General features: G+C 52.3%; 2 protein-coding genes and 1 long non-coding RNA gene across 3 annotated transcripts; all 3 read left to right on the top strand.

Annotated features, from left to right (window-relative positions):
* Window positions 1-196: 196 nt before the first annotated feature.
* Window positions 197-2,669, top strand: LOC118498202. The gene is made up of 2 exons (XR_004900727.1): window positions 197-624; window positions 1,928-2,669. It is a non-coding gene; the product is annotated as an uncharacterized LOC118498202 (long non-coding RNA).
* A 3,094-nt stretch (window positions 2,670-5,763) lies between these two features.
* UFC1 (ubiquitin-fold modifier conjugating enzyme 1) lies at window positions 5,764-9,418 on the top strand. Its single transcript, XM_028503352.2, has 6 exons — window positions 5,764-6,162; window positions 7,937-8,004; window positions 8,250-8,313; window positions 8,591-8,667; window positions 8,916-9,006; window positions 9,194-9,418. Exons 1-6 carry the CDS (start codon window positions 6,040-6,042, stop codon window positions 9,269-9,271), a joined length of 501 nt encoding a protein of 166 aa, XP_028359153.1. The 5' UTR covers window positions 5,764-6,039; the 3' UTR covers window positions 9,272-9,418.
* Window positions 9,419-10,217: 799 nt separating this feature from the next.
* On the top strand, window positions 10,218-16,104 carry USP21 (ubiquitin specific peptidase 21). The gene is made up of 13 exons (XM_028503409.2): window positions 10,218-10,410; window positions 11,201-11,818; window positions 12,534-12,593; window positions 12,747-12,867; window positions 13,082-13,193; window positions 13,379-13,534; window positions 14,012-14,076; window positions 14,330-14,433; window positions 14,617-14,703; window positions 14,972-15,050; window positions 15,269-15,376; window positions 15,476-15,590; window positions 15,732-16,104. Exons 2-13 carry the CDS (start codon window positions 11,222-11,224, stop codon window positions 15,820-15,822), a joined length of 1,695 nt encoding a protein of 564 aa, XP_028359210.1. The 5' UTR covers window positions 10,218-10,410; window positions 11,201-11,221; the 3' UTR covers window positions 15,823-16,104.
* Window positions 16,105-16,124: the final 20 nt, after the last annotated feature.

The raw sequence follows: 16,124 nt of genomic DNA, 5'->3' as shown, positions 1-16,124 counted from the left end.
CCGAGGAGCCATGCCAGGTGAGGGCAGCCCGGCGACGGCCTGGCGCAGGCAGGGCCTGGCTTCACTTCGGCGGTCAGAATGGGGGCTGGCGGCCATCTTGCTTTAGGGCAGCCGGGCAGCGTGCGCGTCTCTGGGCGGCCGGCGGCTGCGGGGCCGCGCAAGGGGGCACAGAGGGTCGCGTTTGTGAATGTGGGAACATCGGTGGCGCCAGAGCTGCCGGCGTCGACTCGAAGACCCACGGAAAGGCGGGCTGGCGGCCGTGACGCATAAGGGCGGAATGGACGGGTCGGGTTGCAGCGGACGGGGGCAGGTTCGCGAGGAGGAATCGACCTTTGCCCTGAACTTCCTGTTAACCCCGACGTCCGGGAACCTGGGTCCGCGGCCCCGGGCACTGCTCGGCGGCCCTCTCGCATTGCCCGCGGAGCGTCCGTCTGTTTGAGCACCTGCGACCTGGAGGGAGCGTCACTCGAGCAAAACCCTGGACTGTCGGGAACTGGGGCTGGGGGCCTGGTCAGCCGGGAGTGGTCTGTGAGTTTGGGGGACCCGATTACACAAAGCCTTGTAAATCGGTTGGCTTTATTTATCCTTAGAGCAACGAGTAGGCTGTGAAGAGCCTTAGCAGAGGTGACAACAATCACTAAGAAATCTGCATTTTAGAAAGATCACTAGTGCGCTGGGGACAGCAGTGGGCTGGAGGGGACGAAGTTAGACGCAAAGAGAACAATTGGGAAGTCCTTACCCGGCCCAGGGATGGCTGTAGAAGGGAGCCCGGGGTGGGAGAAATAGATGGGAAATGGGCGTGCGGCACAGGGAGGAAATGCAGGATATGCCCAGTGCTCTGACTTGAACAGGTGGGGAGTAACGGTGCCTTTTTTTGTTTTGGATCGGAAGATGAGTTTTGGGTGCCCTGGGTTATTTACTAAGCAATGGAATGAGGTCGTGTGGGCTTGGAACCCAAAAGAAAGGTTTGGTGGGTAGGTGTGCGCGTGTGCATGTGACTAGAAATGGTTGGTGAAGCCTTGGAAGTGAATACGATAGCCTAGAGAGAGGAATGCCTGCGCTTCAGGGGTTCCATGAGAAAAGGAAGCCAAAAAGGAGCAAAGACAGAAAAGAAGGAAACCAGGTGGCACATATCAAGGAAGCTGGTCAAGGGATTGAATGTAACAGCTCAGGTGAGATACGACTGAAATGTGTCCATTGGGTTTTGCAAGAGTAAGTCATTTAGTAATTTTGGAGAAATCCGTTTCAGAAATTGTTGGGTAGGAAACCAGACAGAAGTAAACAGAGTGACTGGAAAGCCACAAGGTACAAGGTGGGCAAAAGTAGGCTTACAGTTGTTAGCATGGGAAGTACTACAATTATTAATACGTATTAACATAAGAACAAACTATACTTAACGCCTGGCTGGTGTGGCTCAGTGGACTGAGCGCAGGCCTGCGAACCAAAGGGTTGCTGGTTTGCTTCCCATCCAGGTCCCCAGTTGAGGGTGTGTGAGAGCAACCACACATTGATGTTCTCTCCCTCTCTTTCTCCCTCCCTTCCCTCTCTAAAAATAAATAAATTTTTAAAAAACATGCTTATGGTGTTGACTGTAAAAAAGAAACCAGCAGGAGAAAGAGTTTTAGGGGGCTGTGGGACAGCCAGATGCAGGTGTCCTAATGGCAGTTGAATATACGGATCTAACTGTAGGAGGACAATGTATAAATGAGGAGAAAAGGAAGTGCAGAGCAATCCGTTTTTGCACATTTACCCAGGCATTAAAAAATTAACCATGAAATGTGAGCCTGGGATGGATGAAGTATACATTTTTAGATCTATCTTGACTGTTTGAATTTGTTTTGCTGTGTGTATATATTCCTCTTACAGAAAACTTTGTAAACATTCCAATGATATATAGGCCAGAAATCCTGAACCCTAAACATTTAAGGGCCTGTTGAAGGCACAGATTTGGATAAGCCCCCCAGAGAACAGCAGAGGGGCAAGAAGAGTGCTCTGGGAATTCCCTCACTTAAGGCACAAATAGAAGAGGAAGCTTTGGAGGGTCTTTGAACAGGAACAACCAATGATGGGAAATAAACACTGGTTGATAGTTGTCACAGAACCAAAAGGAACAGAGTGTTTCAGGGGGGTGGAAGTTGTTAAGAAGTGTCAGGTGTCCCCAGAGAGGCAGCTTACGGGAAAGTGCTTTTGGCTCCAGACCCAGGTTTCCTGGAAGCTGGCACAAAGGTCAAAGCCTCCCCCCACATCTCACGAGTCCCACATCCATGCTGTCCTGCCAGTCTGTGTCTCCGTGGGTCTTGAAGTTGACAGCAGCCAGCTCAGGTACCACCAATGTTTCCACACTTCAGGATGATACTTTCTCACATGTGAAACTGACATTAAAAAAATGAAGGAATTGAAAGTTGAAGTTGAGATGGTCGACATCTAACTAGGGATCATGAATTTTCCTAAAAACGCCACAATAATAGGAAGAGTTGGCACAGAAGTTACTTAGTAAGTGCTGAAGTCTGTAAGCATGAGGCTAAAGGGTGGTAAAACCAAGTGGCATGACCTTTGAAGATGTTTGGAAGGTGGACAGCAAGGAGGAGGGCGATACCTGCCATCCTGCCATCCTGCCATCCACTCCTACTTTGGAAGGTTTGAAGGGAAGACACAGATGTGCAATTAGGGAAAAACCCAAAAGTTTCCACCCCACCCATTTCCCCCCCAGTACCCACTGGACTCTGTTCCTTTGTAAACAACCTTCCCTTTGTCCTCACTACTCTTCCTAGGGGGAGAGTCATTTGGACAGAAGCGGCTGTGACCAGTGGAAGGGGATGTGCCCCGCCCACAGAAGCCCACAAAAGGCAAACACAGGCCCCAGTTAGGTAGAGTCCCCTGGAAAGGTCCATGCCCGTGGCCCGCAGTGGTTCGACACCTAGCGATCTTGGCTTCATGGTAGTAACTCCTTTCCAGGAGCCCACCTACCCTCCAAACCTAACCCACTCCTTCCAGAGGACTGGAGACGGCAGTCCACGCTGAGAATGGCCTGTTCACATCTACTGTCTCCACTATGTTGTAGGAAACAGCTCTCAACTCACTGTAGTGCTTGGTGATTTGAAAGCCCTTTCTCTGTTTTTAGAAAAAGACTACCTTTTATTGATTTTTTTTTTTAGAGAAAAAGAGGGACATTGATTTGCTGTTCCACTTATCAATGCATTCGTTGGTTGCTGCTTGTATGTGCCCTGACTAGGGATCGAACCTGCAACCTTGGCGTGTCAGATTGCTGCTCTAACCAATTGAGCTACCTTGCCAGGGCCAAAAGTGTACCTCTTTGTAACTTGCACTTTTTGGTCCTGTTTTTTTCTCTCTGGATCATAGATCATTGTCAGTCCTTCAGATAGCTACTGTGTCCCTATGAACTATTTTTTCCAAGTCTCTGGTGGTACCAATTCAAAGTGTAGATCTCTCATCTTCCGTGACCTGAACTCTCTTAAGGCTGCTGGTCCCAGTCCATGCTGTTCCCCATCTGCCAGAATTACGATCTTTTCAAACCAGACAGCTCAGTCCACACCCCATTGGCAGCCCACTGTCACAAGTATCCCCTTAACTCCCATGCCCACTGAGCCCCCATCCCTGCCTGGGCTTTACTCTTGAACTTTATCCCATGGGGAATTGCTTATTTGACGGTCCTCTCTAGTTCTTGGTCCCCCCAACTCCAAGCTGCCCTAGTTGCTCACCCAGGCTTCATACCGGCTCTTCAGTTGAGCTTCAGCCTAGAACTCCAGTGTCTCCCGGTTTCTCAATAGGGGCCACAATGAGTCACTGGAAACTAATGCTCTGCTGTCCAAGATGCTCCTTAACCTGCTTCCTTTTCTTCATTCACCAGCTCTGACCCTCGCTGATAAGACTTGGAACAAGTTCCTTACTTGTCTGAGTTTACTTTCTCATCTGTAAAAGGGGAAGATATATCCACCTTATAAGTCACTGTGTTAATTATTATATTAAATAATATACATGAAGTGTTACTACAGGGCCTGCCTCATTGTAAGTGTTCAATAAGTGTTAGCTAACATTGATAGCAATTTTCATCAGTTTTCAGAAACACAGGGGGTTCTTTATAACTGCTCTCTGCTGCCCCCTGGGGATGACTTCTGGGTCGCTGGGCACCCTGCAGGCCAGGATAGAATACAGGCCCCTCTTACCAACCCCACCAGCTAATTAGAGAATCAACCAAGTCTTCTGTGGTTGGTTGTTCAATCAGCTAAAAATGCTCCTACATTCAAGCCTATTCTCTGTCTTTTTCAAAGAACCTATCAGAAAACACGTTTTCCTTGAAATCAAGATACACTGTCTCAGTGATGTTCTAGTTTGTTAATCCAGTAACACTGGCAAGGAAAGGCATCAGTCATTGACTTACTAAGGTCAGGTACTGCGACAGGCATATGTGATAGGAGGCACACTGGTGAGCAAAACAGACATGACTTCATGGTTTGCATAGTGGACAGCCACTAAGAAAGTGAATAATACGCCATTTTAAATTGAGGGAAGTGCCATGAAGGAAAGAACGGGATGCTGGGGTGGAAAAATGAGTGATCGGAGAAAGCCTCTCTCCGAAGATGCAGCAGGACACAAATCCCTCTTTAACAGCTGCTCTACAATGTAACTAAGAATCAATAATCCTAGTCTTTTGGTTTCCAGAACTCCACTAAAAATTTCCCTCTTTGAAAATGCACACACTTGCCATATTGTAAATTCCTCAGATTACCTATAGGAGATACAATTTCACTTAAAAAATGCTTCTGATTTCTAGAATACCATGTATCCAGGCCCTGAATTTATTTAAAATGCTAAGAATTCTGTTACTATTTAATTAATGAATTTATAAATAACAAAAAATTGTAACTCCTCACATTACCTCATTTCTTCATGTTTTCTTCCAAGACTTAGCTAATTATACATGTTTTTATGTAGCTAAAATAATAATGTAACACTTATTATTGCATAACAGCTTCTTTACCTAAGTAACTCAAAAGAATCAACTTTAAAATTGTTATAAATAAGAGTAGAATTTAGTACAGTGGGAGGGGTAACATGCAGAAGTAAATATTCTTTATACATACAAATAGTAAGTTGAAGATACAATAAAAGAAAATGCCCAACCTAGCTGGTGTGGCTCAGTGGATTGAGCACTGGACTTTGAAGCAAAGAATCACCACTTCAATTCCCGGTCAGGGCACATGCCTGGGTTGCAGGCCAGGTCCCCAGTAGGTGGCACATGAGGGGCAACCACACATTGCTGTTTCCCCCTCTCTCTAAAAATAAATGAAAATCTTTAATACCCAAAATACTTTTTTAAAAGAAAGAAAATACCCAATAGCAACAAAACAAAACAAACAAAAAAAATGCCTAGGATTAACCTTAACAATAAATAATGAACACAATCTGTATGAATGAAATATTTAAATGCTATCTACATAAAAGACACTTGAACAAATGGAAAGGAACATTATGTTCTTAGATGGTGAAAACATATAAGGATATCAGTTTCCCAAATTTGTCTTTAAATATAATATGATCTAGATTAAAATATCAGCAAGATTTTTAAAAAGATTTTATTTTTAAATAAATATTTAAAGCTATTCGATACGATAACATGTGAATCGTGCATTTCAGGAGGACAGTGCCTGGACAGAGCCCAGAACGAACGGCCTGAAATTCTACCCAACTCTCCAAGTTTGGGGAGGTGACCGGAAGCGTTTTCTGTGATTACTTCTCTGAGCAGGAGCGGAAGTCACGCTTTCAGCAGTCTGCGGTTTGTTTTTTTTTTCTTACAGCTAGATGCCATATTCAGGACAGAGGAATCCGTTTCGATCTGCTCTTCCCGTAGCACTCACGAGCAAGGCACAGATTTGTCTTCGCTACTGGAAAATAAAAGTCGCATTCAAGGCAGTGTTAAGGCAGCCCAACGCCTCATCTTCCCTTAGTAAAGATGGCGGCGCCCTGAATGTAAACGACAGGTAAAACCAGTTCCGCGTTTCTCCTGCGCCCTCGTCCAAGATGGCAGACGAGGCCACCCGGCGTATCGTGTCCGAGATCCCGGTGCTGAAGACTAACGCTGGACCTCGAGATCGAGAGTTGTGGGTGCAGCGACTCAAGGAAGAATATCAGTCTCTTATCCGGGTTAGTTGTGCTACTGCAGCCAGCCACGTCGCAAAAGCGTTGCGGGTAATCTTGTGTGCTTAGGAATAGGCTCCGTGTGGAAGCCGCTTCCGGTTTCAACGTTTACCTCCCAAATTCACAGAAACTGGAGAAATGCGGGGTTGGGGGCTTTGGGGTTGCGGATGGAGGAAAGCCGACAGAAGAGACTCGCATTGGGAGCTAGAGTCGGACCAGACTTTCTAGCTGAAAGCAGCACTTGTTTTAGGGATACGTCCCCAGGAAGGTGACGTGTCCCTCGATTTCCAGGTACTTGCTCTGCTGGATGTGAGGAGGTGGTCTAGGTCTGGGTCCGCGTCTCTCTGCTCCCTTTCACTCTTGAGGGAGGAACACACATTACGGCTGGAAATTCAATAAGTGGTAGTTGCAGAATCGCGAAGCTGAGTTCACTGTCAGGAGCTAGCCATGCCATCAGCTAACCATCCACCCCTCTAAGAAGAAAGTTTCAGTGGTTAGTGGTCTCTGTTTCCTGCCGCTTGCATTCATTCACTAAAAATGAATGAATGAATGAAATAAACCTCTGTTGTACATCTAGTTGGTAGGAAAGCGATCCTAAAGGAGAGGGAGGCCGAGAAGCTGTTCGGGTGTTTTGAAGCAGGAGGTGAGATACCTAATCCAGTTTGGGTCTGTTCAGGGAAGGCTTCCTGGCAGAGTCAGTGCTTGAGCTGAGATTTGAAGGGTAAACATAAATTATCTGGATAAAGCATGAGGGTAAGAGAAAGACATTCATGGCAAAAGGGACAGAACGAATAAAGGCAAAGACGCTAGAAACTCCATGAGATGTATGAAGAAAAACAACTAGCTCAGAACTGCTACAGCATCAAAAATGTGGCAGGGAGTGGTGGGCAAGACTTGAGAGATAGGTTTGAGAGCTCGAATTTTATCTTGGTGGCCTTGGGATACCTTTAAAGGATTTTAACTAGGAATAGCCTGATCATATTTGGATTTAGGCCAATAACAACGACAGTAGAGAGAAAAATAGAGTTGACAGGGATAAGATTGAAGGTAGGAGATCAATTAGGAGGCTGCCATTAATGCAGGAGAAAGAAAGGTGATCTAAAGTCTGCAGTTAGTTGCAGTGAGAATAGAGAGCAGAAGTATATTTGAAGAACATTCAGAAGGTAAAATCAGCAGGACAGTGTGAAGGGCTGGTGGGCTAGAGCAAAGAAGAAGGAGGGTCAAGAATGATTCTCAGGTGTCTGGCCTGGGTGACCACGTGAACCCTGATGCAACCACCTGAGACTGATGCAGTTGGGGAAACAAGTTTGAAGGAACAGAGGGAAATACTACACTTGAGGTACCTTGAAATGAAGAGAGCAATTTCAATATATAGTTGGATACTGGAGTCTGAAACTTGGAGAAAATGTCTGGATTAAAGGTAAAGATTTGGAAATCATCAGCATGTGGGTGTTAGTCAAAACCAGGACTATATGAGGTTCTCCAGGGAGGGACTACCCCATAAAATGAGTTGTGGGCTGAGGGCAGACCCTGTCAGAAGTGAGAAGAGAACCCAGGTTATAGTCTTTTGTGTTAAGTTGAGTGGAATCCAAGCATTCTATTCTCTGCTCTGGGCAAGTCTCCTGCTTACCAATGTAGCTTTGTCTTTAGTTTTGCTTACAGCATAAAAAAGGTTGGATTAATGTATTAAGAGAAAGTAATCACATACTTTTCATTTGAGGGAAGGAGGACAGCTCTTGGTTCCAACTTCCCCCTCTAAGACCTAATTCTCTGCTTTTAGTATGTGGAGAACAACAAGAATGCAGACACTGATTGGTTCCGACTGGAGTCCAACAAGGAAGGGACTCGGTAGGCAGACCCTCTTGGGGGGTATTGGGGTGGGAATCTTACATGGCTTTAGCATATTAGTGTCTCAGAGCTCATTGCCAGGCTTCCCCTGCCTCGTATTGGCTGTGTCCACTGCCACTGCTTCTGAGTTTCCCAGTTCCCATCCCATGAGTCTCCCATGGGAGACTGGTCACCTAAGCCAAGAAGACATCATTTCAGTATGAGAAGAATAGTCAAGTTGGACTAAGATTTGGTCTTTTTTGTAGGTGGTTTGGAAAGTGCTGGTACATCCACGATCTCCTCAAATATGAATTTGACATTGAGTTTGACGTGAGTATGATGGAGGGAGAAATATGGAGGTTAGTAGAAGGGAGGGGATTACATGATTAACAAAGTAACATTTGAAAGGATCAAAGAAAACTTTTCAAAAGGGAGGGACAAGCTGAGGTTTGAAGCAAGCATAGGATACAGTTGCTAATCTCCAAGGCCAGAATCCTGGTGTGCACATGCTGCTTGGGGAGTTTGCCAAACATTTCAGTTCAACCAAGAAATGTGTGCCTGATTGCATTAGTTCCTTTCTATCCTGATTCTCTTTTTATTCCTCCAGATTCCTATCACTTATCCTACTACGGCTCCAGAAATTGCAGTCCCTGAACTGGATGGAAAAACAGCCAAGATGTACAGGTAGGACTGAGCAGGAGATGGGAAAGGGTCAAAGGAGGGCTTAGGGAGGAGCTCTGAGAGGCAGGGATTGTACCAGAACCTACTGGCCTAGCGAGGCTCCAGGCTTCCCTCTACCAAGCCTGGGCAAAGTACTTAGCTGAGCTTGTTCTCAATTTGGATCACTAGTAGTCTTGCGCTCCCCAGAGACTGCTGTACTTCATGGTAAACCTTGCATGTCAACAGCTTCTTCCCTCTTGTCCCCATGATAGGGGTGGCAAAATATGTCTGACCGATCACTTTAAGCCGTTGTGGGCCAGGAACGTGCCCAAGTTTGGACTAGCTCATCTCATGGCTCTGGGGGTAAGTCTGGGGTATTTGGTGTATAAGGGGGAAAAAAGGTTAGGCCCTGAGCGGTATAACAAGAATAAACAAGGAACAACAGTGTTTCCCATGGGCATGTTCCTCTAGACTCTAGGAAGGAGCTTCTGACAGAACAAGACACATTGCCTAGGTGGTAGTAATCTCACAGGGTCTCCTTGTATTGCAGCTGGGTCCGTGGCTGGCAGTGGAGATCCCAGATCTGATTCAGAAAGGCGTTATTCAGCATAAGGAGAAATGCAACTGAAGTATCAAGCCACTGAGGCTGGACAGAGGGACCTTTGATAGTCTATGTTCCTGTTTTCCTGTGTGTTCCTTACTCATCTAACTGCTTCCCGTCACACTCCTCCACCCACAATTGTTACTAAGTAGCCGCAGCAGGCATTACTGGGGGTGGGAGGACGCGGGAATCAGTATTGCTACTGAACTTCTGAGACTACACGGGGAGGGGAAAACCCGGGGCTTTGGAAAAGCAGAAGTCCATTACCGGTGTATATCCCTTCCCCAAGAGAGGTCCTGACAGGATAGGGGGCGACGGAGAGTAGGTACATAGTGTTTTTGGTTTCTGGAGGTAATTCATCAATAAAATCTGTTTCCTCTGGTGGCCTGTGTTTCTCATTGGTGGCTGTCAACTGCGTGGGTGAGCTGGCCAAGACACCTGTACAACTGCACTAGTTTGGCGGCGGACCGGGGGTGGGGGGCGGGGACCAGGAGGAGGATGCTCTGGTTAGGAGCTGGGGAATGAATGGAAAAGGTTTCACTGCTCTTCCTGCTGCTGAGCTCTTCCTTTGTCTATCCACGGGGAGCCTCAGGCTTTGACGTGCAAGGTGCCTGAGAAGAGGTTTGGCGGGGCCAGCGTTCCCCGTCTACAGGGATCTTCCAGCAGGGCCCAGCTCTGAACCGATGCCCTGCAGCTCCCTGGGAAGGATCTGCGCTGCCAGCCTGGAGGCTACCCTACATTTGTCTGATTCACATCCCTGTAGGCCACAGAATGGGGTGAAGGGACCCTATACTTCATGGGCTTGGTTGGCAGCAACGGTGCAAAGACAGTTCTAGGTAGGGCCGGGAACTGGAGATCCTCGAGTTGGCTGCGTTTCCATGGAGTCGGCGGCGGAGCCGAGGGGCGGGGTCGCGCAAGCGCCGAAGAAGCAAGAGCTGGGTTCCAAGTGCGGCTGCGCAGGCGCCGTGAGGGACGCTGAAGCCGGCGGCCGGTGGCGGGCGGGACCAACAAAGATGGCGGCGGCCCCGGCGGCGGGAGAGACCTGGGCGACAGCTGCGGCTGAAGCTGCAGCCCGGCCCGCGGGGGTGCTACCTGGGGGCAGTGGGGGGCGGGCCTGAGCTGGGGCCTGGCCCCGGCCGGGCTCCCCCGCCTCTCACCGGGAGCAGGTACGGGCCGCGGCGTTATGCCGTGGGGTGCGGGGAGACTGCCCCGGGACCCGGGAGGACACCCTACACCAAGGAGGAGGCACAGGGGCCGGGCAGGCCTGGGAGACCCGGGTGGAGGGACCGCGTCCGTGGGCCGCAGGGAATTAGCGCTTGACTCCGTAGCCAATCAGCGGCCTCGGCCTTTCTGCCCTCGAGGGGGGCGGACCCGCCGCAGCCCAGCCGCTGTGCGAGAGGTGCAGAGATCCGGGTCTGGGAGTGTCCGCCCTCCCTCCCGCTCGCCACGGCCCCTGATCCCCGACTCCACGTTGGAGCTCAAGCGGGGGTAGGGAGTCGCAAGTCACCCGTTTATTCGGCTTCCTTTGCAGTCCGGAGGAGCAGGGTTGAGGGTGGGATGCTGTCTTCTTGGCTGCTGTCTTTGCCCCCACACTGACCACAGGGCCTAAGGGACTCAGGGCGCATCCCACTGGACTCCCCAGGTATGCGGCCCTTGTCTCCAGCGTTCAAGTGATGATAAGGACAGCTGAGATTGGGGCTGTCACTGGCTTCTCAGTAAAGCTGTTTTCTGCAGGAAGGTGGTGAAGGATATCTAGTCAAAGCCCTGGGCTGCTGCTATCTCTCATTCATTTGGTCAATGAATACTAAGTGTTTACTTTGTGCCGAGCATTACACTAAGTACCGGGGATACAGTGACTGATGGGATAGGCATGGTTCCTGCCTTCAGTGCATGTAGCAGCTAGGATGGCAGCCTATCTTCCGTCCATGCTCATATGCTGACCCTCTCTTCTCCCAGGTCCATCCTGTGGTGTCCACAATGCCCCAGGCCTCTGAGCACCGCCTGGGCCGGGCCCGAGAGCCACCTGTCAATGTCCAACCCCGAGTGGGATCCAAACTGCCGTTTGCCCCCCGGGCCCGCAGCAAGGAGCGCCGAAACCCAGCCTCTGGGCCGAACCCAATGTTAAGGCCTCTGCCTCCCCGGCCAGGCCCCTCCGAGGAACGGCTGAAGAAGATGGAGCTGGGGCGGGCACGGACCTCTGGCCCTCGTCCCAGAGGCCCCCTTCGGGCAGATCATGGAGTTCCCCTGCCTGGCTCACCACCCCCAGCTGTGGCTCTGCCCCCACCCAGGACCAACCTAGCCCGTTCCAAGTCTGTGAGCAGTGGGGACTTGCGTCCCATGGGCATTGCCTTGGGAGGGCACCGAGGCGCCGGAGAGCTCGGGGCTGCACTGAGCCGCTTGGCACTCAGGCCTGAGCCACCCGCTTTGAGGCGTAGCACCTCTCTCCGCCGCCTCGGGGGCTTTCCTGGGCCTCCCACCTTGCTCAGCATACGGACGGAGCCCCCTGCTTCCCATGGCACCTTCCACGTGGTATCTGCCCGGCCCTCCGAGCCTTTCTACTCCAATGACAAAATGGTGAGGACTTGCCTGCCACCCCACGTGGCCTTCCGTGCCAACGTTCCTCCAGCTTTCTTGTCGTCATATGGCTTTTGTCCTTCTCCTCTTTTCCCAAGTTCCTTTCTTAGCCTCTCATTACAGCTTTTGGACTATCCTCTCCCCTACTTAAGTACCCTTTCGGGGTTGTCTGTCAATCCCCAGCCTGGTGTGCCACCACAGTCCCCAGCAAATTCACCCAGCCATTTGGAATTCTCCTTTGGGCCCCCAGGCCCTCCCTTTCACTTGCCACGCCTTCCCTCCTAGGACCCTGCCTAGGCCTAATTAATCTCTGGAGCTGAGGAGGGGCAGGCTCAGAAGATCTGAGCTAGTGTGGTTGCCCATTTCCCGAGCCCAGTGTGCTAGGCTGACTGCATTGGGAGCCATCGGGAAAGTGTGCAGGAAGGGGCCACGGGGGCAGGAGGGGGCCTTGGAGGCAGCAAGGTGGGGGTGGGGAGCAGCTGGGCAACCATGCCAGTGCTTGGGGAATTGCCCCAGGAGCTGCAGCGCCGGCTAGCTGGGCAGAGGAGTAGGTGGGGAGCAGGCGGGACCGCCGTGGCCGAGTCCATGGTACACTCAGCTGTGATGGGCTTGCTGCTCATGGCCAGTGAGGTACGGAGACCCTGACACCAGAGAGGGGAGGTGGGAGTGTTGGGGCGAAGTGTGGGAAGCTGCTGACGGTGCTCTGGCCTTCCAGGCTCATCACACGCTGCTCCTGGGCTCTGGGCACGTGGGCCTCCGAAACCTGGGGAACACGGTGAGCGCCGCCCCATCCTCCCTGTCTGTCAGGCCCTTGAAACAGTGCTGCGGGTGGGAGCTTGCTGCCTGGGGAGGCTGAGCCCTGAAGCTCTTTCAAGGCTTCCCGGACGCTGGTCCGGAGGGGTAACGGGGTGTGTCTGCTGCTCCCCAGTGCTTCCTGAACGCCGTGCTGCAGTGTCTGAGCAGCACCCGGCCTCTCCGGGACTTCTGTCTGCGAAGGGACTTCCGGCAAGAGGTGCCTGGAGGGGGCCGAGCCCAAGAGCTCACTGAAGGTGGGGCGGCAACCCCTGTCCCCACTTCTAAGCCCTCCGTTCCCCAGCTCCTTGCCGGTCCAGCTGCCAGTGCTGGAAGCCCCAGCCCTCAAGTCTGGCACTGCATCTTTCCCGGTGCCAACTTTGTAAAGTGGTTTTCCACCTCTGAGCCTCTTCTCCTTCACCTCTTCCGGCCACTAACCTTCCTTTCCCTTCCCTGTCCCCACCCTAATAGCCTTTGCGGATGTGATTGGTGCCCTGTGGCACCCCGACTCCTGTGAAGCTGTGAACCCTACTCGATTCCGAGCTGTCTTCCAGAAATACGTCCCCTCTTTCTCTGGTTACAGGTGGGAGAGCTGGAGGGTATGGGATGCCTCTCTGGCCATGTCTGGGGTAGGGCCAAGCAGGGTCCCTGCAGCATCCTTCTGAGCCTTGAGGTGTTCTTCATCCAGGGAGTGGGGACCTGTGTCTGGCGGGGCAGGGCGTCCGTGGACTGAGGGGTGGGTCCCTTGCCTATACTCTCTGGCTGTAGCCAGCAGGATGCTCAAGAGTTTCTGAAGCTCCTCATGGAGCGGCTACACCTTGAAATCAACCGACGAGGCCGCCGGGCTCCAGCAATCCTGGCCAACAGCCCAGCTCCCTCTGCACCGCGCCGTGGTGGGGCTCTGCTGGAGGAGCCCGACCTGAGGTGAGGGTGCGCCTCTCCCCTTCTCCCCGGTAGTTCACCAGCAGCATTATTCCTTCACGGAACAGAGCCAATTGAGTCTGAGGACGGAGGGTCCGGGGACGGGCATGGGCTAGAGAGTGGGCTGAGAAGCAGGGCAGAGCGAGGGGCAGAGAGCAGAAGGCAGAGGGCAGTGCAGGGGTGTCACCGTGTTGAGGGAGGAGGGGGTAGTTAGTTTACCACAAGAAGGCACATGAAAGGTTTGGAGCCCAGTGGAGGAAGACAGCATGTTCTTCCCTAGTCCGCACTATTTTTTCCCCCTCCCATTGTGGCTTTCCCAGAAAGTCGTCTGACGCATTCACTACTCCTGTGACTGTGCCTTGAAATTTAGAGGAGCTGAGGTGTGGGTGGGGCCCAGGGCCCTGCAGACCATTTGGTGGTGCTTGGGTGCCCGGCGTTCCTGCTGTCTCACAGTGCTCCCCATCTCCCTTCCCCTTGCAGTGACGATGACCGGGCCAACCTGATGTGGAAGCGTTACCTGGAGCGGGAGGACAGCAAGATTGTGGGTAGGGAGCAGGGCACAGCAGCAGGGAGAGTCAGCAGCAGGGTGTGGGGTGGTGGCTGCCAGCTTGGGGGAAAGAAAATGATACTACCAAGGGATGTGGGAACCAGCTGGGGGGCAAAAATGTGGAAAAGGTGTGAGGGCTTGCTAGAAGTGGTGGTGTGGAAAAGGCAGGTCAGGTAAAGGGTGGGGAGAGACAGCCAAGCAGGTGTCTCAGCTGCCTGCAGTGACTTTCTCTTGTCTTCGCTTCTGTCTAGACCTGTTTGTGGGACAGTTGAAAAGTTGTCTGAAGTGCCAGGCCTGTGGGTATCGCTCCACGACCTTCGAGGTTTTTTGTGACCTGTCCCTGCCCATCCCCAAGGTGGGATTCCAGAGGATTCCGGGGTGGATGAGACATGGGTTCCGTGACCCAACCCTGCCCACCCCTGGAGTGTGGGAGGGAGCCCCCTGGGTCTCTGGAGCAAAACTGAAGCTGGGATTGGTTGAGAAGAGCTGGAAAAGGAAATCCAGAGCTGACCCTCCGTTCATGTCCCTTTCCCTCCAGAAGGGGTTTGCTGGGGGCAAGGTGTCTCTGCGGGACTGTTTCAGCCTGTTCACCAAGGAAGAAGAGCTCGAGTCGGAAAACGCCCCCGTACGTGTGGCCCAGATGGGATGCAGTCAGCGAGGGGGCTCTGGGGGCTCCATATGGATAAAAGGGGGTGCATGCGGCCTTAGTCTGCAGGACAGCATTTACACGTCTGGGTTTGTGTTGGAGTTCCGGGTCAGCCCTTGTGCTTGTAGGCAAAGGGGGCCCGGAGGACACAGAGCTGCGGGGGACGCGGTGGGGGTGTGTGCCCGGGGCTGGAAGAGCCCTTCGAGGGGAGGAGCACCGTAACCTAGGCTGTTTGATGTTCATTCAGGTGTGTGACCGGTGTCGGCAGAAGACACGAAGTACCAAAAAGTTGACAGTACAGAGATTCCCCCGGATCCTCGTGCTCCGTATCCTAATCTTCAAGTGCTGTTTCTTCCACCCACTCTTTTTCTCACTGCCCGCTTTTGCGGAGGCTGGATATCTGGGAACCGAATTGCCCTTAGGAACCCTCCGCCCTCCCCTACAAGCTCCTGGTACCACTCGGGAGGGGAGTGGACTGCGTTCCAGACCTCAGTCCCCTCTAAGGCCCTCGGCCTCCTCCATATGCTCCTTAACCAGGGCTTAGATCTTAACCGATTTTCCACCTCCCGAGGCTCCATCAAGAAAAGTTCTGTAGGTGTAGACTTCCCGCTGCAGCGACTGAGCCTAGGGGACTTCGCCAGCGACAAAGCCGGTGAGTCCGGTGGGGAGGGTCGTGGGAGCGCCCCGGGGGGAGGGAGAAGAGTGGGAGCCAGCAGCCGTGACTGGAAACGGGGGGACTCGGACTCCGCAGGAAGCCCCACGTATCAGCTGTACGCCCTTTGCAACCACTCGGGCAGCGTCCACTACGGCCACTACACAGCCCTGTGCCGGTGCCAGACCGGCTGGCACGTCTACAATGACTCTCGGTGAGCACAGCCCCCGCGTCCCTGCTGTGAAGCCCCGGGAGGGCGGAGTGCCCAGGAGGGGCTGGCCCTGGTCCCCTCCCGGGGGCGGTGGGAGGCCCACCTGGTGGGCACGAGTGACCGCGTCCTCCCCCTCCTTCCCAGCGTCTCCCCCGTCAGTGAGAACCAGGTGGCCTCCAGTGAGGGCTACGTGCTCTTCTACCAGCTGACGCAGGAGCCGCCCCGGGGCCTGTGACGCCCTTCAGACCCCGGCACCTGTGAAACCTGTTGAAGACCCTTCGGCCCCAGGCTCCCCGCTTACCTCAGAGACGTCTATTTTTGTGTCTTTTTAATGGGGAGGAGGGAGGGTGGTTGTAGCTCCCGTTATTTTTTTTATTCAGGAGTACCCTTCCACCTGGAGGTCCCCTTGTCTCTCAGCCCCGTGTACAAAGGTCCCCAGCCCCGCCCCTGTGTACAGCCCCCCCCCCCCGACTATACAATCTCACTTTTTGTGAATAAATTTATTAAGAAAAACTGATATCCTCCTCTGTGCTTGTG

The sequence above is a fragment of the Phyllostomus discolor genome, chromosome 14 (assembly GCF_004126475.2).
Source record: "Phyllostomus discolor isolate MPI-MPIP mPhyDis1 chromosome 14, mPhyDis1.pri.v3, whole genome shotgun sequence".
Taxonomy (NCBI): domain Eukaryota; kingdom Metazoa; phylum Chordata; class Mammalia; order Chiroptera; family Phyllostomidae; genus Phyllostomus; species Phyllostomus discolor.
This window is presented reverse-complemented; position numbering and strand designations above follow the sequence as displayed.

Bases quoted from the DNA above. Each gene is read 5' to 3' on its own strand.
- UFC1 (XM_028503352.2), top strand. From the start codon at position 6,040: ATGGCAGACGAGGCCACCCGGCGTATCGTGTCCGAGATCCCGGTGCTG. The intron at 8,005-8,249 runs GTAGGCAGACCC...TCTTTTTTGTAG, and splicing joins TCCAACAAGGAAGGGACTCG to GTGGTTTGGAAAGTGCTGGT. The intron at 8,668-8,915 runs GTAGGACTGAGC...TCCCCATGATAG, and splicing joins AAAACAGCCAAGATGTACAG to GGGTGGCAAAATATGTCTGA.
- USP21 (XM_028503409.2), top strand. From the start codon at position 11,222: ATGCCCCAGGCCTCTGAGCACCGCCTGGGCCGGGCCCGAGAGCCACCT. The intron at 13,194-13,378 runs GTGGGAGAGCTG...CTCTGGCTGTAG, and splicing joins CCCTCTTTCTCTGGTTACAG to CCAGCAGGATGCTCAAGAGT. The intron at 13,535-14,011 runs GTGAGGGTGCGC...TTCCCCTTGCAG, and splicing joins CTGGAGGAGCCCGACCTGAG to TGACGATGACCGGGCCAACC.